The sequence below is a fragment of the Tamandua tetradactyla genome, chromosome 3, assembly GCF_023851605.1.
Source record: "Tamandua tetradactyla isolate mTamTet1 chromosome 3, mTamTet1.pri, whole genome shotgun sequence".
NCBI lineage: Eukaryota > Metazoa > Chordata > Mammalia > Pilosa > Myrmecophagidae > Tamandua > Tamandua tetradactyla.
This window is the reverse complement of record NC_135329.1, coordinates 183,982,871-184,009,164: the sequence shown is the minus strand read 5'-3', so window position 1 is coordinate 184,009,164 and position 26,294 is coordinate 183,982,871. Positions and strand designations below refer to the sequence as shown.

General features: G+C 37.4%; 1 protein-coding gene across 1 annotated transcript in view; it reads right to left on the bottom strand.

Moving 5' to 3' along the window:
• PTH2R (parathyroid hormone 2 receptor) overlaps window positions 1–26,294 on the bottom strand; it is an 89,401-nt gene that overhangs the window by 37,584 nt on the left and 25,523 nt on the right. Inside the window, exons 6-8 of the mRNA XM_077151792.1 lie at window positions 22,532–22,721; window positions 19,709–19,862; window positions 1,583–1,643 (exon numbers count right to left, since the gene is read on the bottom strand). Of these exons, the coding sequence (XP_077007907.1) occupies window positions 1,583–1,643; window positions 19,709–19,862; window positions 22,532–22,721 (405 nt within the window). The remainder of the gene's footprint in view (window positions 1–1,582; window positions 1,644–19,708; window positions 19,863–22,531; window positions 22,722–26,294) is intronic.

The window sequence follows — 26,294 nt, the reverse complement described above, 5'->3', positions numbered from 1 at the left end:
TGGCCCCTACTCCCTTCTGCCTCAGTTATAGGCTCTAACTTTCCAGGTCAAGTGCTCCTTCAACTTGACAAGGTAAAAAAAAATCAAAGTATGAGCTGGGATTATAGAAAGGATTGGGTCTTGCTTTTAAATGGGATAACAATGAACAAAAAATGTTATTTTTTTTACTTTATTTTTAACCAGACATTAACTGTAAGCAAAACTTAATGAAATAATTAAAGGAATAGTAATACTCGCAAAAGAGTATTTAGCATTTACTACCAGTATATTCCAAACGAAGGTGCTTTACTTATATTATCTCATTTTACCTTACAACAATATAATAAAGAGAAGTACTTGTTTTATCTGCAATTAGATGAGAAAACCACAGGTTGTCTCATAGCCAAGAAGAGGCAGTATCATGCCTGTTAGTCCCCTGAACATGAGTCCTTCCTCATTATTTCTCTATTTAGTGTGTCTTATCCACCAGGCATGGTGCTAAGTGCTTGACATGCATTAGCGCCATTTATATGCTATTATCTGTTTAATAAAGGAGAAGACTGCTATGCAAAGATATTACACATGTTTCCTACGGTCTCCAAACCAGCAGTAGTTAAACCATGATTCTAACTCAGATCTGTCTATATGTAAAGAAAGAGCTTTTTATACCACTCAGCACTGTTTCTCTAAACTCTTAAATGCTACATTAAATTAAACCCAGATTACCTGATCTTAAGGTAGATCTTAATGATTCACACAGTTCAAGGAACAATGACTCCACTTCTAACGTGCATTTGTATTGTTTAAAAATATTGCATTCTGCTACAGAGGACAAGAAAACAAATGGGATGGATGAAACTCATAATTTGAACATTAAAACAGATAAGTAGTTAGTAAGTAGAACACGTTTGTTAAAATAGGTGTTAAATATATGAGGCAACTGGGTACCAAACATTCATGAAATACAAGAAAAATAAGGCACAAAATATCCCTGATACATATGAAGCGCTCAGTGTTCTTGAGTTATTAATTCAGCCACTGACTGGTCAAACCCACTGCCATGTGGCTTTTGCCCAAGGAACACAAAAATATCCAGAGTTGCTCAGGAGGCTGACGGGAAAGTGACAGCTGTGGCCAGTTATATTTGCCCCTGCATCTCTCTGATACACCAAATCTGTGTCATTGGTCCAAGGTTTCTTCCAACTGTGGGCTCCTTGGCTTGACCCTCAACTCTGGTCCTCATCATCACACCATCAGTAGGAAAAGTTGGTGTAGCAAGGTAGGAGTGGATATATATTCTAATCTAAGTGTGGTAACTTACCCATCTCTATCCCCCTTGCTTCTCATCGTGTATTTTAAATTGATGTCATAAACTATAGGGTTCCAAAATCTCATTCTGGTCCATGAGCCTTTCTGTCCCATGACCTATAGGTAAGATCACTGATAATGTATTGGAGGCTATCACTGCATGGAGGTAATTTCCTGCAGGACATCTCTACAGGGCAATGTCATCAAGTACAGCAGCAGCAAGTAGGAATTCCAAGCAGTACACTCTGAGTCTTGAGAAAATCTGAAGCTCTCTAATTTCTTCTTTTTCACTTACCTTGCATCAGCCAGAGTTGCTCGTGCCACAGCCCAGGCCACAACAAATGCTGCTGGAAATCCTGTAAATCAGAAAACGATGCTGAGACCATATTTATTTTAAAATGAATTTATTTTCACTACATATAAGAACATGCTATTAAAGTTGAGAGAGAAAAGCAGACATGAGAAAAGTTGATGTGTGGACAAGAAAGGTCCACTTAATTTTCATCTAAACCATCTTAAAAATCGGCCTGGGGAGGGCCACGGTGGCTCAGTGGCAGAATTCTCACTTGCCATGCCGGAGACCTGGGTTCGATTCCCGGTACCTGCCCACGTAATTAAAAAAAAAGTGAAAGAAAAATGAATCAGGATGGGGGCAAGGGTAGTTCAGTGGTAGAATTCTCACCTGCCATGCAGCAGACCAGGGTTAGATTCCCAGCCCATGCACTTCTCAAAAACAAACAAGCAAGCAAGCAAAGAAAGAAAGAAAAAACACACAAAGCAAAAATTCAACAAATGGTGCTGCAATAACAGAATAGTCACATAGAAAAAGAATGAAATGTGACACACGCACACACCCCCACCATACAGTATACCAAAAAAAAAAGAGTCAGGAACACAGATATTATTTGTTTTCAAAGTTTGAAGATGATAGTTGGCCCAGTTTTCACTTGAGGGATATAGGGATAAGCGGAAGTTGGAGGGGATGAAGTTCGGGAAGTGGGCAAGGGCAGTGCATTTGACTTGACCTCTCACCACAATGACAGCCATGGACTTTGGACGAGGAGGAGGCGCTGAAGGAAATGTGAGAGTTGCTGCAGGAAGGCTGTTGTTTTTAAAAATTAGAACTGTTTTGTTCTAAAAGTTGAAGGCATAGAAAGGGTATTACTGCAAACTATAAAATCAGGAAGTTTTGAGCAGTTGAGCCTCGTCCCTTCTGGGTTCATACACCTCAAGTCAGAAGCACATGCATGTGCATTAATAGCTCAGTGAAGGGTGACTGTTGTGTGGGTTTGATGATTTGAACATGAGATCTCTGTTCTTCATAAATAGCAAATACTTTGTGGGCTTACAATGTCAAATGCATTAAACTGACTTTTAGCAAGTCCTTTGAGCATTAAAGGGTGACTGTTGGGTTCATGCTATGGTTGATTAGCCTCTGACATCGTTAAGAAAATCACAAACCATAATTTTATGAACACTGAGATAGAGGGCCGAAGGATTTGACAGATGACTTTTCCTAACGTGGCCTTTATGAAAGAGGTTCAAATAAAGGATACAGAGACCTTAATGAAAACAATACAAAAGCCATGAAGCACCTTACAAATGGAGGGGAAAAAAATTGAAAATATTTTTAAGTACCATATTAAATGCTTAACCTTTTAAGAAAATACATTTGTAATTTTTCATATATTCTTTCTGAACAAAGTGAACAAAGCAATAGGCTCAGATGGAGAAATTCCCAGAAAAAATGAAAATAAGATGATAGCCCAAATAGCGAGTTTCTTTGATCTCCCCAGTAACCATATAAACTAATTTCATTTAACCTCAGCCTGCTTGTATGGCTATTTTTTATTTTCTTACATTCTAAATGTTTTTATTATTGTATAGAACTCCTTTTTAAAGAAATGTGCTCAAATTCTATGTTCCAGGAAATCTCTGGCATACTAGACCTACCCAATTCTGATTATTTCTTGCACATTCCATCCATCAATCCATCTACCTACCTACCTACCTACCTACCTACCTACTTACCTATCCATCCATCCATCCAATCATCTAATCGCACACACATACATACATACAACCATTCATCCATTAAACATTTATCAGGAGCCTATTTATGTGTCAAGGATCGTTTTAATCTCAGAAGAAAAAACAATGGATAAAACAATAGCCTTGTTTTCCTTCTGCAAAAGTTTATGCATTATATTCTGATGGGAGAGGGAAATTAATAAAACAACTTTGCTTATCAATTAGTGCTATGAAGAAAATAAAATAATGACACTATGTACTGGGGATTGCACTGTTCTTTCTGAGAGGACAGTTAGAAGAAGCCTAACAGATTACTTTGCTGTTCTGCTGTCTGAGCTATCTTTAAAAAGTGTCTGTTCTGGGTGGGCCACGGTGGCTCAGCAGGCAGAGTTCTCACCTGTCATGCTGGAGACCTGGGTTTGATTCCTGGTGCCTGTCTATGCAAAAAAAAAAAGTGTCTGTTCTTTGATAAAAATTTTTGCATTTTCTTAATTTCAGGTCTTTATCTTCTGCTTCCTTAAAAACCTCCTAATCAGACAGTTTCCTGAATGATGTTCTGTACAATACTGATCAATGCTGCCTTAGTTGGAATTATGTTTTAGATGACAATTATCTTTCTTGTCCTCTTAGAAGAACCTCATTCATGAGATTAGTATTACAGGCATCCACACAGGAGTAAAGAAAAGAAAACCACTAAAATGATTTTTTTTGTTTTTTTCTGGCATGGGCAGGTGCCAGGAATTGAACTCTGGTCTCCAGTATGGCAGGTGAGAATTCCGCCACTGAGCCACCGTTGCACCGCCCCACTTCAAGGATTTTTGATTGCCAATCTCAGTATCACATTATTACATAACTTAGAGCACCCAAACACAGAAAAAATGTTTGAAAGTAAGTAAACTTAAATGTTACTCAATATATTGTTTACCTTGAAAGATGGGTGCTTTTCATAAGATAAGTCAGTATAAAACAGTGACTTAAGAGAGAGGTGATTCCTGGTCTAAGAATAAACAGATTTGAATACAGGTATGGCTCAAATACTGACTGCTGTTGAGATATCGGGACTTATATCTCATAGGAAAGGAGTTCACTCTCCTTTAAAATGAAGGTTTGGATTAATTAATAGTCATCAAAATGTCTTTGCAATTAAACCCTTTCTTCAAATAAAAACTTATGCAGAAGCCCACTACATAAAATTGAAGAAAAGCAGAACTGCTTTGAAGCCTAAGAGGAAGAACTGGGTCTTCTCCTCTTGATTAATGTAATTTCCTCTTATTTTGGACTCTACAGAGGCTTCATGGAGCCAACATCAGACTGACCTTCCTCCTGCTATGCCATTATAATATTATAAAGTCATAGCCTGAACATAAGAGTAGAATTAGCCCAAAATACTTAGAGACCCATCATGACATGAGGAGTCCGAAGTTTGCTCCAGACACACAATGTCTTACTAAATAGAGAACTTGACCTCTGGAGATGCAGTCCACATTGGCTACTCAGACATAAAGCTCTGGGCTATGGCTACAGTTATCTCTCTAATCTGTGCCCAGTGTTGGATTTTAGTACTCACCACCGATTTTTTACTCTTTAAGGAAACTAGAAGTCTCTTTGTATGATTTCGGCAGAATTGTCCTCAACTCTCACAGAACTCTTAAGTCAATACTGAATGAACTCATCTCATTCTCTGTCACAGCAATTGCAGGGCTTTTGAAAGACTTTCATTGTTATAAAAGAGAGTTTCTTTTTATGAAATTTTAGAACAGCTACCTCCTCCTGGAACAGAATTACTACAAAAAATATCTTTTTAAAAATATCTAATTCATAGTCTCAAAAATGCTCTAGAAGCCATTATGAAAAAGGATCAGTGTGAAATAGAGGGGAGCCACAAGGGCAAAGAAAAGTATATTTGCTCAATCAAATATTATCAGTAGGCAGATATCATAGAAAATCAAATTGGCTGAGAGGAGAGGGAGATACAGGACTCAAAAAGAAGTCAATTGTGGCTGGAAAGGACCAGCAATGAATCTCGAAATCAGGTGAACTATTAGGTAATCTACATAATTATTATAAATGTGACTCGAAACTTGACCATAATTTATTTTCCTTTAAAGAGGTAGAAATCTATATAATTTTAAATGATTGGGAATAAAATCCCAAATTATGTTTTTAGAATCTGGGAAAGATACTAAGCAGAGAGAACCACATCTTTTATTTTTCATAAAGTAGAGTCACAATACTGATCTTTTATTGACTCTAATAAGGTAAACATAACATTAAGTTTAAGGGAAATACCAATGTAAGTAATAATGACATGAAAAACTCATAGGGGACGTGGGAACAATTTCTTTAAGATATTTTAATTTTGTTTGAAACAATGAAATTTCTTAATTGTTTAGAGATGCTATGTTGGTTATGATAAATAATCTTATGAAAAACAGATTTTATAGACCAAAAGATTTTAACAATTACATATGATTAGAATAAACACAACTTAATCTATAAGATCAGACTACACGCTTCCTGTGTGCCGGGACTTTGAAAGGAGAGAGAGAGAATGTCTGAAAGCAGACCAACTATACAACCATAACTCCATAGAGACTGGCGATTATTATTTTGAATTGTGCCTAATTAAGTCACATAATATTACATGTAAAATCCTTTTCAATGATCTTCCATGAAAATCCTACTTTCATATATGTTCTTATTTCATGAAATGAAGATTTCAGTGGGGCTTATCTATCATTTCTGTGCCAATATTTTTGTGAACAAATCAATAAAGAAGTCAGGAAGGTAACAAATCAAACTTACATGGAGTTCACTGGCTCCTAGACTAATCTTTAGCCTTTTTTTCAGAAATAGATTTGAAAGCTAGTTTCCTGGGTTTCAGTGGAACAAATTCCTGACCTTGAGGAAGGAAAGACTGAGTGATATAGCTCAAATAAAAAGCTCAAAAGGAGACCTGAACCAGTTAGCTATGAAGCCAATAAATAAATAGAGAAAAAAGAATTAATTACAAATGTGACCAATGATGTAGAAATTCAAGCAAAAAAACATGTCAAAGAGTTAAATGACTACATTTGTTATTGAATTTTCCATCAACGCCTTTACTAACTTCTAGTAATCATCCATGTACACAGATACAATTTTTATTTGAAGGCAAACTACCAAACACCGTCAAAGAAATTTCTCACGTGTCCAAAAAAATAAAATGTATCTTCATAAGTCATTAACTACTAGTCAAAGATATGGAACAGTCTTAAAAACAGATATGCAACCTTCAGAAGTAAAACATTATTCACAATTATGATGTCATAATAAATGAACTGTAACGGCATGGTGATTCTTTTTCATGTGAAGGTTTGTTAAATAACAATATTTATAAAGTATATTGAATTATATACAACTTTACGTCACATTTTCAAATGTTAAAACAATATTAAGGAAAGCAAGCAAAAGCATATTCTTATTTTGGAAGGAAAAAAACTTGAAATTTAGTTTTAGTGTATTATTTTCCTATACTGACCATCTAATAATTTGAATATTAAAATAGCAATTGAGATCTACAATTGTTAATCCCCATATCTCCTTTTTTATTTTAACTACAAAGGAGTGTTTGCTTGTTTTTTTCACGTGGGCAGGCACCGGGAATTGAACCCAGGTCTCTGGCGTGGCAGGTGAGACGTCTACCTGCTGAGCCACCACTGCACCACCCAACAAAGGAGTTTTTTAAAAGCAGTTTTATTGAGACATACTCACATACCATACAATCCATCCAAAGTGTACAATCAATGGCTTTCAGTGTAATTACAAAGTTGCAATTATCACCACAACCAATTTTAGAACATTTAAATTACTTCAGAAAGAAAACCCCATGCCCCTTAGCAGTCACCCATCAACCCCTCTATCCTTCCCCAGTCCTACATAATCACTAATCTAATTCTGCTTCTGTAGATTTACTTATATTTATAGTTTATACAAAAGGACTCATACCATATGTAGTATTTTATGTCTGGTTGTTTGATTTAGTATAACAGGCTTAAAAAAAATTTTTTTTAATTAGAAAAGTTGTAGATTTACCTAAAAGTCATGTAAAAAATGCAATATTTCCTTATACTCCCCTAGTTTTGACACTATGCATTGATGTGGTACATTTGTTGCAACTGATGAAAGAACATTAAAATATTATTGTTAACTGTAGTCCATAATTTGCATTAGGTGCATTTTCCTCATTTACCACCCTATTATTAACACCTTGTAATAGTGACAAATATTTGTTATAATTCATGAAAGAACATCTTTATAACTGTACTATTAACCAGTCATTGCCCACAACATTGGACTAACTGAGTTATACAGTCCCGTATTTTATCCTCTAATTTTCCTTCTACTAAACTACACGACCCAAAACTTCCCCTTTCAACCTACTCACATGCATAATTCAGTGCTGTAAATTATACTCACAATAATGTACGACCAGGACCACTATCTATTTCCAAATATTTACAATAAACTTATTTAGAAATTCTGTACAAATTAAGCATCAGCTCCTTAGTCTCTACCCCTATCCCCTAGTAACGGATATTCTAGATTTTACCTCTATGAGTTTGCTTATTATAATTACTTCATATTGGTGAGATCATACAATATTTGTCCTTTTGTTTCTGGCTTATTTCATTCAACATAATGTCCTCAAGTTTCATCCATGTTACACATGGATCAGGACATCACCCCTTCTTACAACTGAATAATATTCAAAACCACATTTTGTTTATCCATTCATCAGTTGCATCCATCTTCTGGCAATTGCGAATAACACTGCTATGAACATCAGTGTACAAATGTCTGTTCAAGTCCTTGCTTTCCATTCTTTAGTAGCAGATTGCCAGATCATAAGGCAATTCTATACTTATATTCCTGCGGAACTGCCAAACTGTCTTCCACAGTGGCTCTACCATTTTATACTCACACCAGCAGTGAACAAGTGTTCCTATTTTTCCACATCCTCTCAAACACTTGCAGTTTTCAGTTTTTTTAATAGTGGCCATTCTAGTGGGTATGAAATGATATCTCATTGTGGTTTTGATTTGCATTTCCCTAAAAGTTAGTGATGTTGAGCATCTTTTCATGTGCTTTTTGGCCATTTGTATTTCTTCTTTATAAAAATGTCCGTTAAGTCTTTTGCCCATTTTTTAAATGGGGTTATTTTTTTTCTTTTTTTTACATGGGCAAGCACCAGGAATCGAACCTGGGTCTCCAGCATGGCAGGTGAGAACTCTGCCTGCTGAGCCACCATGGCCCTTGGGTTATCTTTTTATTGTTGAGTCGTAGGATTTCTATACATATTCCAGATATTAAACCCTTCTCAGATATGTGCTTTCCAAATACTTTCTTCCATTGAGTAGGTTGCTTTTCCATATTATTTACAAAGTTCAATTCAATTTTGATGAGGTCCCATTTATCTATTTTTTTCTTTCATTGCTTCTGCTTTGGGTGGAAAGTCTAAGAAACCACTGCTTACCACGAAAATTTGAAGATGCTTCCTACATTTTCATCTACAAGTTTAATAGTCCTGGCTCTTCTATTTAGTCTTTTGATCCATTCTGAGTTAATTTTTATATAAGATGTGAGATAGAGGTCCTCTTTCATTCTTTTGGATATGCATATCCAGTTCTTCTAGCACCATTTAAATCTATTAGGATTTATTCCGTTTGGAGTATATTGCACATCTTAGATATACACATTTATGTCTTTCATAAGAATTGGGAATTGTTTCGGCCATTATTTCTTCAAATATTCTTTCTGACCCTTTTCCCTTCTCCTTCTGGGATACCCATGATTCATTTGTTTGCATACTTTGTGCTGTCACTAATTCCCTGACAGCACTGTCCCACATACAACCAGAAATGCACTAAATAACTTCAGAATAGGGTGCAATTTCTTGAGTAATAGTCTATCTTAAATTGATGTCCTTTAACTTAAATATTACAACATGAACAATAAAACGTATGTCATATGATTAGGGGATAACATAGGGAAGAAAACAAAGATATTTGCTTTATGTACATAGACAAACGTACTCATAACAAAACAAAAATATTCCTATAATTACAATCCTCATTTCTGTAACTGGTCACATAGTCATAGTTCATATTTATCACTACCCTCTTTCACTACTCATTCAATGCTCCCTTTAGCTTCAACAAGCACCTCAACTGGCCATACTTCTTTGTCTGATGGAGTGACCCAAACCTTCATTTCTGAAGTTTCTGGGCCTTTGGTAGTCCTACCTGGATCAGGTTATTGCAGTTTTTCCTTGACTTTAATCACAGGGCATGGGAGTACTAAGAGATGCCCTGGGGGACCTCCTATATTCCCAGAAAATTGTTCTTTACCTCCATTGTATACTTGCAGTCCAATTTTCCTGTGATAATCAGGATCAATTACTGAAGCCAATGCAATTATACCCTTCTTTGTTGGTTGATTCAGAAGCATGAGAAGCCCAACATGACTAGGTAGCAGACTGAATTTTCAGTTCAATGGAATTGTGGTGTCTCCCAGTGGAAGCATTCCTCCATTTGGAATTAAGACCTGTAGACCAGTAGAGCTTAAGGTTGCAGGGACAGTAAGCAAATTTTTTTTCTAGTGGATCACTAGGGGTAATAGTGAGTGGTGCCACTTTCATTGCCACCCCTTCATTTCTGGACCCATAAATCCTGCCCATGGGAGAAAAAGCATTACAGAGTAGTTGCTAATTTAGCGCATATACAGCCTCCTGGAGAATACTATCCCAACTCTGAAAGGTACTGCCACCTAACTGGCACACAATTGAGTCTTCACAAGGCCATTCTACCATTCTATAAATCCAGCTGATTCAGGACATGCGGAACATGGTAAGATCAAACAATTCCATGAGCATGTACCAATTCCAGCATTTCATTTGCTGTGAAGTGGGTTCCTTGATCAGAAGCAATAACTGTATGGAATACCATGATGGTGGACAAGGTATTCTGTAAATCCACAGAAGGTTGTTTTGGCAGACATTTTGTATGCAGGGAAGGCAAACCCATGTCCGGAGTATGTGTCTACTCCTTAGAACAAATTGGTGCCCCTTCCATCATGGAAGGGGTCCAATGTAATCAATCTAAAACCAGGTAGCAGGCTGATCACTAGGGGAATGGTGCCATATTGGGGGCTGAGTGTGGGTATATGCTGCAGATTGGACACTTAGCAGTGGCTAAAGCCAGTTTGGCCTTATTGAATGGATGTCCTTGTTACTAGTCCATGCATAATCTCTATCCCTACCACCACGGCCACTCTGCTCACGAGCCTTTGGGCAATAAAAGGAGTGGCTGGGAAAAGAGGTTGACTGGTATCCACAGAACGGGTCATCTTATCCACTTATTATTAAAATCTCCCTGGGCTGAAATCACCCTCTGGTGAGCATTTACATGGGACATAAATATCTTCATGTTTTTTTCCCATTCTGAAAGGTCTATTCACACACCTCTTTCCCAGACCTCTTTGTCACCAATTTTCCAATCATGTTCCTTCCAAGACCCTGATCATCCAGCCAAACCATTAGCAATATCCCGTGAATCCATATACAAATGCATCTCCAACCAGTTCTCCTTTAAGCAAAATGAACAACCAGGAGCATTGCTCAAAGATCTGCCCACTGGGAGGATTTCCCTTCACCATTGTGCTTCAGGGATGTCCTAGAAAAAGCTGCAGCTGTCCACTCTCAGGTGGTACCTATATATTCTGTAGAACTGCCTGTAAACAAGTTTTCTCTTCCTCACTCAATTGATCATAAGGAATTTCCTTAAGGCCAGAGCTGTGGGCTGGAAAAGAGAAGGTAATGTGACAGTAGTGGGGACATGAGCATTTAGCCCACTTCCTCATGTAACTTACTTGTGCCTTCAGGACCTGCTCGAGCCCTATCTTATATATATCACTTCCATTTTATGATAGCTGCTGTGTGCGCCCAACTTTGTGGCTTAGTGAGTCAGACAAACCTAGCTCCTGATAGGAAACTCAGGTCTCATGGGCAACTTGCTGACCCAGTCTCTACTAAGGCCCAATAGCAGTCTATAAGCTGTTTCCCAAAAGGAGAATAGTTACCTGCAGAGGACGGCAAGTTTCTACTCCAAAATCCTAAGGGTCTGTGTTGTGATTCTCCTATGGGGTCTTGCCAAAGGCTGCAGACAATATTTCTATTTGCCACTAACACTTTCAGCAGCATTGGATCTGCTGGATCATATGGCCCAAATGGCAGAGTAGCTTGTACAGCAACCTAGACCTGTCACAAAGCCTCCTTTTTTTCCAATCCCACTCAAAACCAGCTGCTTTTCTGGCCACTCAGTAAATGGGACGAAGAAACACATCAAATGAGGGATATGTTGTCCCCCAAATCCAAAGAAGCCAACTAGGCATTGTGCCTCTTTTTTGCTCGTAGGAGGAGACAGATCCAACAACTTATCCTTCACTGTAGAAGGGATACCTCAACATGCTCCACATCTGCAGACACCTAAAAATCTCACTGAGGTTGAAGACCCCTGTATTTTTTGTTGGATCATCTCCCATCCTCTGACATGAAAATGCCCTACTAATAAGTCTAAAGTAATTGCTACTTCTTGCTCACTAGGTCCGGTCAACATGGTACCATCAATATAATGGACCAGTGTGATGTCATGTGGGAGGGAGAAATGATCAACATCCCTGCAGTCAAGATTATGACATAAGGCTAGAAAGCTGTATACCCCTGAAGTAGGACAGTAAAGTTAGGGGCTGGACTTTCCACCTCAAAGCAAATTGTTTCTGGGGGTCCTTACTAACAGCAATTGAGAAAAAAAATTTGCCAAATCAATACCTGCATACCAGGGACCAGGGGATGTATTCATTTGCTCAAGCAATGATACATTTGGAACAGCATCTGCAATTAGAGTCATCACTTGGTTAAATTCACCATAATCCACTATCATCCTCCAAGATCCATCTGTTTTCTGCATAGGCCAAATAGGAGAATTGAATAGGGATGTGGTGGGAGTCACCACCCCTGCATTCAAGTCCTTAAGGGTGGCACTAATCTCTAAAATGCCTCCAGGAACCCAGTGTTGCTTCTGATTTACTATCTTGCTAAGTAGGGGCAGTTCTAGCAGCTTCCATTTGGCCTTTCCTACCATAATAGGCCTTATTCCGTGAATCAGTGAATCATTGTCAGGATTCTGCCAGTTGCTGAGTATATCGATTTCAATATACATTCCAAAACTGGAGGAATAACCGCAGAATGGATCCAGGGATCCACTGGACCCACTGTGAGATGGACCTAAGCTAAAACTCTATTGATAACCTCCATCAATAACCTACACAAACTCCTACTCTGACTGGTGGGCCAGAGTGATGTTTTGAGTCTCCTAGAATTAGCATCACTTCTGAGCCAGTGTCTAGTAATCCCCCAAATATCTGATCATTTCCTTTTCCCCAGTGCAACCCTGGTAAAAGGCCATAGGTCTCCTTGGGGAAAGCTGGGAGGAAGATTAACAGTATAAATTTGTGGCAGTGTAATAGGGTCCTTCCCCAAGGGTACCTGACCTTCCTTCATTCAAGGGGCTCTGGGTCTGTGAACTGTCTCAGTTCTGGGAACTGATTAAAGTCATAACTCTGTTTTTGTAATTTAAGTTAGACTTTCATTCACTTGACCTAGAACTTTTCTGCTTACACAGATCAAACAAGTATTAAGTAGACTGCCCATTTATTTTACATCTAGGAGCCACATGATCTATTAGTTAACACAATAAGTCTCTGCAAGTCAGATTATTTTGACTGCTACTTTGACACCACTGTCCATTATGGCAGCCACACCCACTTTATCTTTGGTGATTAAGCCCTGTCAGGTGGCTTCTCCCAACTCGGGATCTGAGCCTTCCCATCATGTTTAAGGATTCCAGCTCAGTGACAGTAGTTCTCACAGTAATATCTAAAACCCAAAATCCAGGGTTCCAGTTTCACAGAGAAATGTGACTACAGAACTCTTTAGCGATGATGGAGCTAGTACAAATGTATTCCCCACAGCCTGGTAAAAGATGTGTTCTCTGGGCATTCCTGGGGTATGTGACCAGGTCTTCCATGATAAATCCACTCTAAAATTCCAATCTTTCTAAACCTTTAGATCCCCTCATCTATATTATACCAGCAGAGTTCTGGCATTTCGACCTCAGGTAACGTAGTCCACCTTTTTGCTCGCTTAGTGGGCCCATAACAATAAATTCAGCCTGATTCTACTTTATATTCCTTCTGCCATTATCCCACACCCTTAATATCTATTTCCACAAATATTCCCCTGATTTATGTCTATATAAATTGGAAAACTCATGCAGTTTCTTTTGGAGTATAGCATACTTCCTCAGGGGTCACACTTTGTACCTTACTTTTCAGGGCCTGTTGGTACTTTAGTTACAGGTCTTGAAGAAAAGATAGGTGGTGGGGATGGGCCATGAAAAGAAACAGAAGTGTCCTTCAAGCCAATTACCTCAGGGCATTCCATTGCAGTTTCACCTGGTCAAACAGGATTAATCTCTCAAGACAGAGAAGTGAGGGCCGTTTCCCCAGGGAAGGTGGACACAGGTTTAGTAGACACTGAAGGGTTAATCTCTTTAGGTGGAGGTTGGATGGAAGACTCCTTAGGGTAGACTGAAGGTCAGGATACTGTTTCCTCAAGGCAGGCTGGAGGTCAAGTAGCTGTATCCTCAGGGCAGGCTGGAGATTGGGTGGCTGTTTTCTTAGGGCAGGCTGGAGGTGGGGGTGCTGTTTCCTCAGGGCATACCATTACAGGTTTATCTAGAAAAGACTCAGCAGAATCCAGGGTTCCAATATCCCCTTTGCCATCATTATCAACACATATGTTCCTACTCCAATTTTTAGGATCCCATTCCTTTCCAAACATGCTCTCACTTTAACAGCAGACACCCTGCAAGGTTGAGAATTTAGTTTATGCTGTAACTCTTGCACTCATACAATGAGACTCTGGGTCTGGTTTTCAGAAACTTGAAGTCTATGGCCACAGGAAATAAGATTTTCTTTCAGGACACACATAGAAACTTTTACATCTTTCATACGGCACTTCAGTTGCAAATATGAAGCCTTCAGCTCATCTCTTTCTTTTATAACTGTATCCAGTGTATATAGGAAAACCCACCAATATCATTACATGTCTTAAAGCCACAAAACTCTGCAAGGTGTCAAAAATGCTCTCACCTAGAACCTTGCCTCTTCTAAGCATACGAGTAGCAAAATCCAATGGAGATTATTTTGCATATATCTATTGCCAACTCAACCATGGACTGCCAATTTCATCTTGATTACTGGAAACAGGGTCATTAGTGTCTCTGAATCTAATCAGAGTAGAAAACCTATTGCAGAAAAAACATTTTTTTAAGGTTTTATTTTTCAAGAACCACTCCTGGTATCAAAGCTGTATTAATCAAGGTTCTCAAAGGAAGCAGAACCAACAAGAGATACCTATAAATATTATGAGATTTTATAAGTGTCTTACACAACTATGGGGATGCATAAGTCAAAATTCCATAAGGTAGGCTACAGGCTGGCAACTTTGATGAAGGTTTTCAATGAATTCCCCAGGAAAAGGTGCAAATTCTCTCTTTTTACTGCTGAAGTCATCACTTCTCCTTTTCCAGCCTTTCACTGATTGGATTAAACAGCTCTCATTGCTGAAGACACTCCTCAGTTGATTGCAGAGGTAATCAGCCATAAATGCAATCAATTTATTGATCATTTAAGTTTACAAAATGTCCTCGCAGAAACAGTTAGGTCAGTGCTTGTTTGACCAGACAAGTGGGCAACCATTACCTGGCCAAGTTGACCCATGAGCTTAACCATAACATCTCTAGTGTATTCTTAATTTCTTGTTGTGCCTTTCATTCCAATAAGTTCTGATATTTTTCTTTTCATAATTCCAAATTCTTCTTTATGCCCACCCAGTTCTTTTTTAAAAAATATTTTATTTACAAATCTTCTACACATATACAGTCCATACATGATGTACTATCAATGGCTCACAATATCATCACATTAGTTGTGTATTCATCACCATGATCATTTTTGCATTACTCTAGAAAAACAAATAAAAAGAAAAAATGAAGAAACTCATACATCTCATACCCTTTACCCTTCCCTCTTATTGACCAATTTATTTTACCCTTTATCCCCCCTATTATTTATTTATTTTTCATCCATTTTTCTTCACTCATCTACCCACACCCTGGATAAAAGAAGCATCAGATGCAAGGTTTTCACAATCTCAGTCACATTGTGAAAGTTATATTGTCATATAATTGTCTTCAAGAATCAAGGCTACTGGAACACAGCTCAACAGTTTCAGGTACTGCCCTCCAACCAATCAATATACCATAAACTAACAAGGGATATCTATATAATGCTTAAGAATAACCTCCAAATAACCGGATAATCTCTTCATTCTGAAATCTCTCAGCCACTGAAACTTGATTTGATCTCATTTCTCTCTTCCCCCTTTTGGTGAAGAAGACTTTCTCAACCCCATGATGTTGGATCCTGGCTCAGCAGGGAGTCCTAACCCACATTGCCAGGGAGATTTATACCCCTGGAAGTCATGTCCCATGTGGGGGGAGGGGAATGAGTTCACCTACTGAGTTAGCTTAGAGAGAGAGAGAGAGAGAGACCATATCTGAGTAACAAAGAGGTTCTCTGAAGGCGACTCTTAGGCCTAATTTTAAGTAGGCTTAGCCTATCCTTTGCAGCAATAAGTTTCATAGGGGTGAATCCCAAGATTGAGGGCTCAGCCTATTGATTTGGTTGTCCCCACTGCTTGCAAGATATTCAGAAATTCTCCAAATGGGGAAGCTGAATAATTCCTCTTTTCTCCCCAGTCCCCCAAGGGGACTTTGCAAATACTTCTTAATTAACTGCCCAAATTATTCTTGGACATATCGGGACATCACAATAACCTGGACAAACCAACAAAATCTCACATCCTATTCAAGATTCCATGTACTTATGGTGTTTAACTAAACTGACCCTACAAGTTATATTAGGTAATGTGCTACCCAAAATATAAATTTGTACCAACTAAACATCTCTTCCTTTGATCTCACACAGAAGTTGAAGTTTTAAAATATGGATGATATTATCCCTTACACTGTATTCTGATATACCTCAGTCCTCTCCAGATCAGTTTCATTCATATCTATAGTCAAAGTCTGATTCCTTTTTCAATTTTTTAAGCAGTTCCTGTATGGAGTACTGCTGACTTTCATAGGTTCAGAGCTCTAACTTTGAGTCTCAGGTGTCACATAAATATCCAAAGTTTCTGGGAACAAACACGTTATACAAAAACAGCTCAGTATATCAGAATTTAGAAATAACTGATACAATTCCTGAATATATGTGATTGCTATAAGAGCTTACAATCTAGGACCGTTTCCAACCTGATAACCCATACTCTCAACTTCAGTGCATGGAGTTTTTATATTATAGTTAGTCCATATGCATGAGGTATGATAATATTTGTCTTGTTGTTTCTGACATGTCATTCAACATACACACAGTGTCTTAATATCCTTTGTCTCTTCCTTCATCTCCTTGAAATGATTTAGGATATTTGCCTCCACATATTTGATTAATTGTTCCAAATTCTGTGTCTCCTCCAAAGTTTTAATTTGTTGCTTTGACTGGGCCATATCTTCCTGTATCTTAGAATTTAATTTTGTGTTGAATGTCTAGGCATCTGATTATCTTAATGAATTTACTCTGAAGGTCAGTTTCTGTCTCTTGCCTAAAGTTTTAATGTTGACTGGCTTTGTGTTAAGGCTCTTCTTTGACAACTTAGTTCAACTTTTTCTAGACCTTTAGAGTAGCTCATATTTAACTGATCTGATTTTGTTATCTCTTCTTCATCTGATTCTTGCTCTGGGTATGTGGTACAATTTTGTAAGACTGCACTAATTGTGCAATTTTTCACCCCTAGGAGAAAGCTTTCTTTCCTCTGTCCTCTGGAAATCTTGATCTGTTCTGTTTGTTTTGTTTTGCCTCTATAGTTTCTGGTGTGTGTTTTTTTTTTTCTTTAACTTTTCTTTTATTGTTTTTGGCTGTTTTTTCCTGGAGGGCAAATTCTAGGAGGAGGGTCACCCCAGAGGGGATATTCCCAAGTCAGTATTTCCCAGCCTAAACAGGGCCAAAGACCTGCAAAGGGGGCTCAGAGCAGTTCCAAAAAGCCATGGGGAGAGGGTCAGGAAAGACCCCAAAAAGCCCTCTGGATGGTTCCCCAAAGCTGTGCTTTCTTGGTCTGCCTACCAGATGGCGTTCTTCAGCAAACTGTTCCCCACAGCCTTAAGGACTCTGCCTTTTTCAAAACACTTTTTATTGTGAAATACAATGTATATACAAAAAAGCAATAAATTTCAAAGTACATTGTAACTAATAGTGATAGAACAGATTTCAGAGTTTGATATGGGTTACAATTCCACCATTTTAGGTTTTTCCTTCTAGCTGCTCCAAGACGCTGGAGACTAAAAGAAATAACGATATAATGATTCAGCAGTCATACTCATTTGTTAAATCCTATCTTCTCTGTTATAACTCCTCTTTCTCCTTTGATCTTTCTCCTAATCTTTAGGGGTATTTAGACTGTGCCCATTCTAACTTTTTTATATGGAAAAGGTTATCCATAATTTGGGATAGGGAGATGGAACTAGTTGATATTCTAGAGAGGCTGGCCCCTCTGGGTTTCAGGACTTAATCTGGCCTAGGAACCCATCTGGAGGTTATAGGTTTCTGGAAAATAATCATAGTGATTAACTTTTGTAGACTGTCAGATAAAGCCCTAGGTGTTCCTTAGGGTTGGCAGGAATGGTTTTCATTGGGGGTTGGCAAGCCATGATAAATAGCAATATCTAGCTGATGTTTGTGTAAAAGTACCCTCCAGAGTAGGCTCTCGACTCCATTTTAACTCTCTTAGCCACTGACACCCTATTTATTTCATTTCTTTTCCCCCTTCTGAACAGGATGGCATTATCGATCCTACTACTCCCAGGCTCATCCCTGGGAGTCACCTTCCATGTTGCCAGAGACACTTCCACCCCTGGATGTCATGTCCCACATGGTGGGGAGGGTAATGATTTTACTTGCAGAGTTGGGAGGCCCTGTGTCTTTAACATCCACGACCTTGGCACCTACTGGGGAAGGGGTTGAAACAATGGCTGTAGGAGTCCCTGTCCAGGGCAGGCCAAATCAGCAGTTCACAGCCAGGACCCAGCCATCTAAATTTGCCAATCAAAAGCCAGGATAGTTACTCTGCCATGCCTCTGTCTGTTCTTAGGTAAGAGGAGCTCCAAATCCATCTTTGTCCACAGCATCTAGTCAGGGACCAGACCCTTGGTGGCTCACCTAGCGAGTGGGGGATGGGCACTGGCAGCTGCCATGGAGTGAGTTACTCACAATTCTTTACCAGTTTCTCTCTGTCTCTTCATCCTACTCTTCTTTGGATGCTGTGCAGTGCTCCCCCTTCCTCCAGTGCCCCAGGAGAGTTGTTTCAGACAATTTCTGCCTGTTCAATAGCTGTTTTTGAAAGAGGAGCGAGTCCTAGATCTCCCTACTCTGCTATCTACCATGGAGTTTTCCCACAAATAAGTTTTACTTTCTCTTAAATTTTAACAACCAAACAACATCCTTTTCTACACATCATATGGAATCTGGGCCTTGTCTTATTATCCCTCCAGTACTTCTAAGCCATTTTTAGAACATGGGCTGAATCTCTTTTATTTGTTTGTTTTTAATTATTCATGCCAAAAGTAATTTGAATGATTCTTTCTGAAAGACATGGCAAGTCCAAATAATTACCTCATAATTCATATTTGTTCAATGCAGTCAAAATAGCCCTATAAATTTTTTTTTGATATTCTTATTATATAACCTTAAAGTAAAAATCAAAGATAAGCTATTATGGCTTAGGAATTGAAAAATCAAAATTTCTAGGATAAAATTATTAGTAAATTAAGATGTTGACATAATAAAAGCATAGCTGTTCTAAATGCATATGGCTAACTATGTGCTTTCTTAAATTGCCTCCAAAGAATCTTTTCAGGAATCTGGTTTTAGAATACTAACATGAATTAAAATTTTAAATATCTGTAACCACTGGAGAATCACAAATTTGTTCTTAATAATTTTTCTCTATAATAGAGCCATGACAGAAAGAAGGATAAAGATAAGATCAGGAGGAATCACTTCAGGAAAATGACTGAAAGAAGGCTAATGACAAGCATCTAAATGCTAGAATCATGACCAAAAGCCCTCAGATCCATAATCCAGTTCAAAAGGAAAGGAAATGTAGATGCCTTACCCCAGCCTATCAAGGTGAAGCCCCACAGGTATTTGGTGTCCGAAAAGAAAGCCACAAAGATTAGACTATGCAGGTAGAGACCTTCCACCAGAATCCAATAGTAGTTTGTAGCCAAGAAGTAAATAAACATCACAACAGCGATCTTGCACCCAATCTGTTACAAATAAGCCAGATTTGCATCTAATTAGAACTCTATCATCATTAGACCATCAAAAGCAGTTCTCTCTTATAAACTAATGTATCTCCTGACCATAGTAATGTCAAGATGGTTGAATGATACCAAAGCAAAGTTATTATATTATAAACTATAGCATTTTTAAGACTGTAGGTTTGATTCTATTATTAAAATAAGATTTTTTTCTTTTAAAAGTTAAAAAAAGTCACTTTTACTAAATTTTTCCTATTTATAAAAATAATACATGATCAGCATATAAAATTTGGAAAGCACAGAAAAACAAAGAAGAAAACATTCATTATTTTATCACGAATTTATTTCATTCTAGTCTCTCTCTTTTTGCAGTTTTTTTTAACATAGCTGAGATTATCAGCACTTACATTTGTATAATTTGACATGAAATATTTATTGAATACCTGCTATATGCCAAAAACTGTTGTAGGTCTGGGGAGTACAAAAGTTTTGGCCATGCTCAATTTACTAGTGACTTTATTAGCTAGTAGAGGAGTAAGACAATAAACACACATAACATGTAATATTATGTTATAGGAGATGAATGCAACAAAGAAAAATAAAGTAGAAAACAGAGTAAGAATGATGTAGATGCTACCTTTGAATTAATACAATAACTCAGGTTAACCACAATGTGAGCCATTCTTCAACATATTTTAATAGCTATATGATATTTTCTCTGAGGGTATTATACTTTTTAAAAATAATCCCGTATTGTGCAAAACTTGGGTTGTTTAAAATTTACCTATTGGCTTTAATTAGTTTTCTATATAGCTGTAATTTTCATGGTGCTTGGTTTTATTTTCACAATATTCTGAATAACTGGTAACTGAATTTTGAATGCCTTTTTGTTCTATTGGCTAATTCACAGGGAATTTTGTAAATATGCAAGTACTGGAGTTTTTAGAAAAAACATTATACTTAAACTTTGTTATACGGTGGTAAGACAAATCGGTTCATAGTGTGAGCCTCTCTTTTTATAAGGAATTGTATTTCTGATATTTGAAGTCTCCTAGTTTCTTTGGGGATGGGTGGACTTGAGCTGAGAGGCAGTAATGGTTCTTTTCCTTCTAGTATGTATTTCTTTGACTCATTGAACACCTTCATCTAGTCTTATATGCCTCAGATGTTGCAGAAACCAGGCCTTCATCTTCTAACTGCCACACCCTCAGGGTGGCAGAGCTTCTTCTTCATAGAATGTAAAACTGGGGCAGGAATATTTATACATCAGCAACTCCCAACATCTTTCTGTTCCTCAGCAGCAAGTTCTCCCATGGAATTAATGTCTGCCATTCCCCACCCGAAGGTCACACTGTAGTAACAGACAGAGACATTTCTCCAGGTTTCTGGTGTACTTGTTTTTTTTAATTACCACTGCTATTAGATATATATCTATATTGATACATCTAAAAGTCTACCAATATGTTGGATATGTATATTACCACTTTGTATGTCCTCTTGGATAATTTAATGAGAAGGGAAATGAAAGTATATTAGACACTACTAGCTTGACACCTTCTTGGAATTTCTGTGAAGAATCTTTTGGATTAAAAGAATCAATTAAGAACCTAGAGAATGCTCACTGGTGACCAACATTTTCCTAGTGTCCTGGTCAGCAAAGCAAACTTTCCTAAAATGTAATGACTTAAAACAAACTTGCTTAAAATGTAAAGTGTTTGGATTGGTTGTGTGGCTCTGTCAGTCTGGGCTGGGCTCAGCTGATCTTGGCCAGGCTCACTCATATGTCTGCAGTCATCTGGTAGGTCAACTGGAGGCTGGCTGGTCTTTAATCACCTTAGTCAATATGACTTTACTCTGCTACACATGGTCTCTCATCCTCCAACAGACTACTCTAGACTTGTTTTCATGGTGATGGCAGTATTCTAAGAGAAAATAGGATGATATTCAAGGTATTTTGAGATCTAGCCTCAACTGGTACACTATCACTTTCACTTCATTCTATAGGCCAAGCAAATCACAAGGTCTGCCCAGAGTCACAATTGGGAGGGGCTACAAAATTACAGGACAAAGTGAATGGACAGACCACGGCATTAATTAGAACCACCAAGAAAATCAATCTACTATACCAAACTACCACATATATGGCTTCAACAATATAATTAACTGATTTATCAGGTGACTGTAAGTAACACTAGGGCATTTAAGAGCATAATCAAGCACCATGGCATCTTATTTTGGAACAAGTGTTTGAATCCACAGTAGAAGAACTTAATAACATGGGCTTTTAAATCCCAAATTTCTGGTTTTACAGGTGGGTTTTTAACTTTTGAAAGTGCTAAGCCATGACAGTTGCTATAGTCCACATATCACATGCTATTCTATTTAGGTGGTTGGTTTTTTTGTTTGTTTGTTTGTTTTTTGGTTTTTTTGCAGTTTCCCTTCCAGAAAAGTTCATGAGGAAAGAAGACCAAGTACTTTTAATAATCTAAAATTATGATGCTTAGGATTAGGGTTAAGGACAGAATTGATATAGTAACATCAGTAAAAATTGGTCATTTTTTTCATTTTGTACATGCCCAAACATGGTAACTCATATTTAGTGAGCTGTCGAATTTTACTTTCTTATTTGTAATATTGTGCCCATCAGTAATAACAGAAAACAGCGAAATACCTACATATTTTGATTTGTCCACAGAAGGTGCATCTATGGAATTCTGGAGGTCATCCTGCATCAGCAGGGACTGCAACTCCTTTACTCCTATGTGAGCATGGACCACTCTGTCCTTGGCAAAGATGCTTGCAGCTCTCAGCATGAAAGACACAAATAAGTGCATATGGATATAGTTTCTGGTACAATGCAGTCGCCTATGGAGAGAAAATGTTCACTATTTAGGTTTGGATAAAATCAGAAGTGAAGAGAGGAAAGGTACAAATGAGCCCCAAGTTTCCTTCAAAGAAGAAGAGCAAAGATAGAAATCCTTTATTATGTATTCCCAATAAAACCAATGGGGATCTAAAATTACAATGTAACATTTGAGGATTAATTTCAAATTTATCCTAAAATAGCATCAGGTTTATTCAGATTTTGCAATGTTAAACATTATACTATATCGTGCTATGGTATATATTATACTGTATGTTAAAGGCATAAATGATTAATGGAGAATCACCTTAAAAAGGGATAAATATTATTAAAAATAGAACTTTCACATTTTCAATAGATTCTTTATAAGAAAAAGCAAGATATTTTGATAGCACAACATAATTTTATTTCCTAGAAATGTTTGAGAGTAAACAAACTTGCTTTAGCATAAAAAGCTTTGGAACTGCCCCCCTAAAGAGAAGTTGAAATACTAATTCCCAATGCTTTAGAGTATGACCATTTTTTAAAATAGGGTCATTACAGATTAAATTAGACAAGTTAAAATGAGGTCATACTAGAATAAGGTGTCCTCTTAATCCAAATGACTGATCTCCTTATAAAAGAAAATCTGGATACAGACAGAAGACAACGGGAGAACACCTTGTGATGACTGAAGAAGAGAAAAACCCATGAATTGCCAGAAAAACCACCATCAGAATCCAGGAAAGAGGCATGATTTATCTCTGGAGACTTCAGTGGAAGCATGGCCCTTCTGAGATCTCGATTCCTGTCTTCTAGCTTCCAGACTGTGAGAAAATAAATTTCTCTTGTTTAAAGCCACTAAGTTTGTGGTGCTTTATTAGGGGAGCCTGAGGAATCTAAGACAGGACCCTAGACACAATTTAAGCCAGTAGCATACTCAGGAGTTGATATAGTTCCACTAACTTCCAGTATAGAAAGCTAACTCAAAAATAGAATTTATTTTAATTTTATGAAGGAAAAAGCTGATCAAAAGGCCCAACTTTACCACTGCCTGACTTAAATATACAGGAAAACCAAGACTTAAATATACAACTTTCCTGTGCAGTGAAAATATTAACTTTTTCTTCAAAAAAAGACAAAGCACACAAGTATTAAGAGACTAAGGCACTTTTTAAATCAAAATATATATCTCATAATTTAGAGACAGAAGATCAAACAAGACTGAACTAAATTTAGACATTTTGGAGGTGCTTATCTTTTTAATTTGTCATCAACACATATTTACATCCATTGAACCCAGAAGGCCCACTTCACTGATTGATTTTGCTCACTGGGAGTATTGTCAGGGGTGAGCAGTATTTGGCCAGATAGGTTATCCGGTGTATGTGGCAATTATTTACTATGAATAATGCCATCACAGACTATAAGTAGGGTTTGATTTTTAAAACACTCAACACTAGTACTATCCTAATTACAGCGAGTGTTGTTTCATGAAACAGAAGAGTTTCTGAAACTTTTGTACAACTATTTTCTGTATAGAGAGAATTCATCATTAAATAAGTAATGTGACAAATTCTTATATAAACTGAAGAATTACTATTTAGACATTTGTAATCTCCTGCATTTTTACATAGCTTTTATCTTTCTCTTAGAGACTTCTTTATTATTCTGACCAGTCACAGTTGAGCTTGGTGCACTGAACTGAGCTCTGGATAAGAAGGGATACAGACTGTGCAACAGGACTAGATACAAAAACTCACAAATGGACAGCACAATAATACCTAATTGTAAAGTAATCATGTTAAAACACTGAATGAAGCTGCATCTGAGCTATAGGTTTTTTTTTTAACTATTATTATTACTTTTAGTTTTTTTTCTCTTTATTAACATTCTATATCTTTTTCTGTTGTGTTGCTAGTTCTTCTAAACCGATGCAAATGTACTAAGAAACGATGATCATGCATCTTTGTGATGATGTTAAGAATTACTGATTGCATATGTAGAATGGTATGATTTCTAAATGTTGGGTTAATTTCTTTTTTTCCGTTAATTAATAAAAAAAAAAAAAAAGTCCAAAGAAGTACGTGGCATTTTAATTCAACCCCTATGACTTTTTAACCTTGGACCTGGTTTATTCTAAGCTTCAGTTTTCTGCTTTCTAAAATGGGATAATACCTGCCCAGCCAACTTAGCAAGGCCACTTGGTGGAACTCTCCCCTCCATAACCCACAAATCTGATTATGTCACCCTTTCACTTACAAAGCTTCATTAGCACCCAGCTAACCTCATAAGGCAAAATTCAAAACTCTTGACAAAAGCCTACCTAACCCCATGCCACAAAATCTGGCTTCTTCTCAGCTACTCCTATATTGTTCCTCCTCCATATTCATCAAATGCTCCATTTATAGGGGACTCTTCCACATTCCCTGGGTTTTACTCTGCTTCTTCATGCCTCTGAGTCTTTGTACATCCTGTTCCCATCATCTGAAATGTGCTGAATTCTTTCTCATCAATCAATAACAGCTCATATATCAGTTGTTTTGGGAAATCTCTCTCATCTCTTAAGTTTTGGACTAGCAACTTGGTGTTCTCAAAGCCTTTATTGAAGCCTGTTATTACAGAGCTAACCATATCTTACTTGATAGTCATTTAATGGTCTAATCTGTCTCAACTGTGTATTTGCTACTTATCTGACCTGCAACACATCTTAACTAAGCCTTCCTAAATACCAAAAAGAGTCTATCACACAGTAGAGAAAAAGGTACTGAATGGACTAGTGAATCAGTAAAGAAAATGCGCTAGAAATATAAACTGTACCCCTAAGACATGGGTGACAGTGACAGAAGTAGTTGCAATATTAAAGTGGTCATTTATTTATTCAATCCAGAAATATTAGTGAGCACCACCTATATATCAAGTACATTCTTGCTACTGGGAATGCAGCAATGAACAAAACAGAAGAAAAAATATATACCTACCCTCATTCTAAAGGGAGAGGCAGAAAATTTTTTGAGTAAGTATAACATCAGATAGTACATTAGATAATGATTAATCTAAGGAAAAAACAAGGCAGGAAAGAGGTATGACAACATTTAAGGAAGAGGTTATTAGTTTAATATGAATAGGCCTAGGAAATCCTCACTGGCATCTTAGTAATAGCAGAAGGATAGAAAAGTAAAAGTAGAAAACTGGAAGAAGTATTAGATGATAGGAGAAACAAAACATTTTGTTCAAGTACCAGTTTCTATAAGCTTCTAAACCTTTGAGTTTTCTAAATATAGCGTATCCCCTTCCTCTTCCTTTTCTCACGTCGAACTTAGCACTAAATTCCGTAAAATGATACTACCTTAATACATTCAACAATTTCCATCTCTATCCAGAAATATTGCCAAGCTACCATTTTCTTGTCCCTGTTCATTCTAAGAGTCTCTTGCTAAGGGGCTTGCTTCCCTCCAACTCACACTCCACCTTACCATTTAAGTGATATTTCATTTCATTCCCCTGCTAAAATGCTTCGATGGCTCCTTGCTGGTTTTAGGAAAAGTCCAAATTCCTTCACATGACCTGCAGTTTCCATATGCTCTACCCCTATT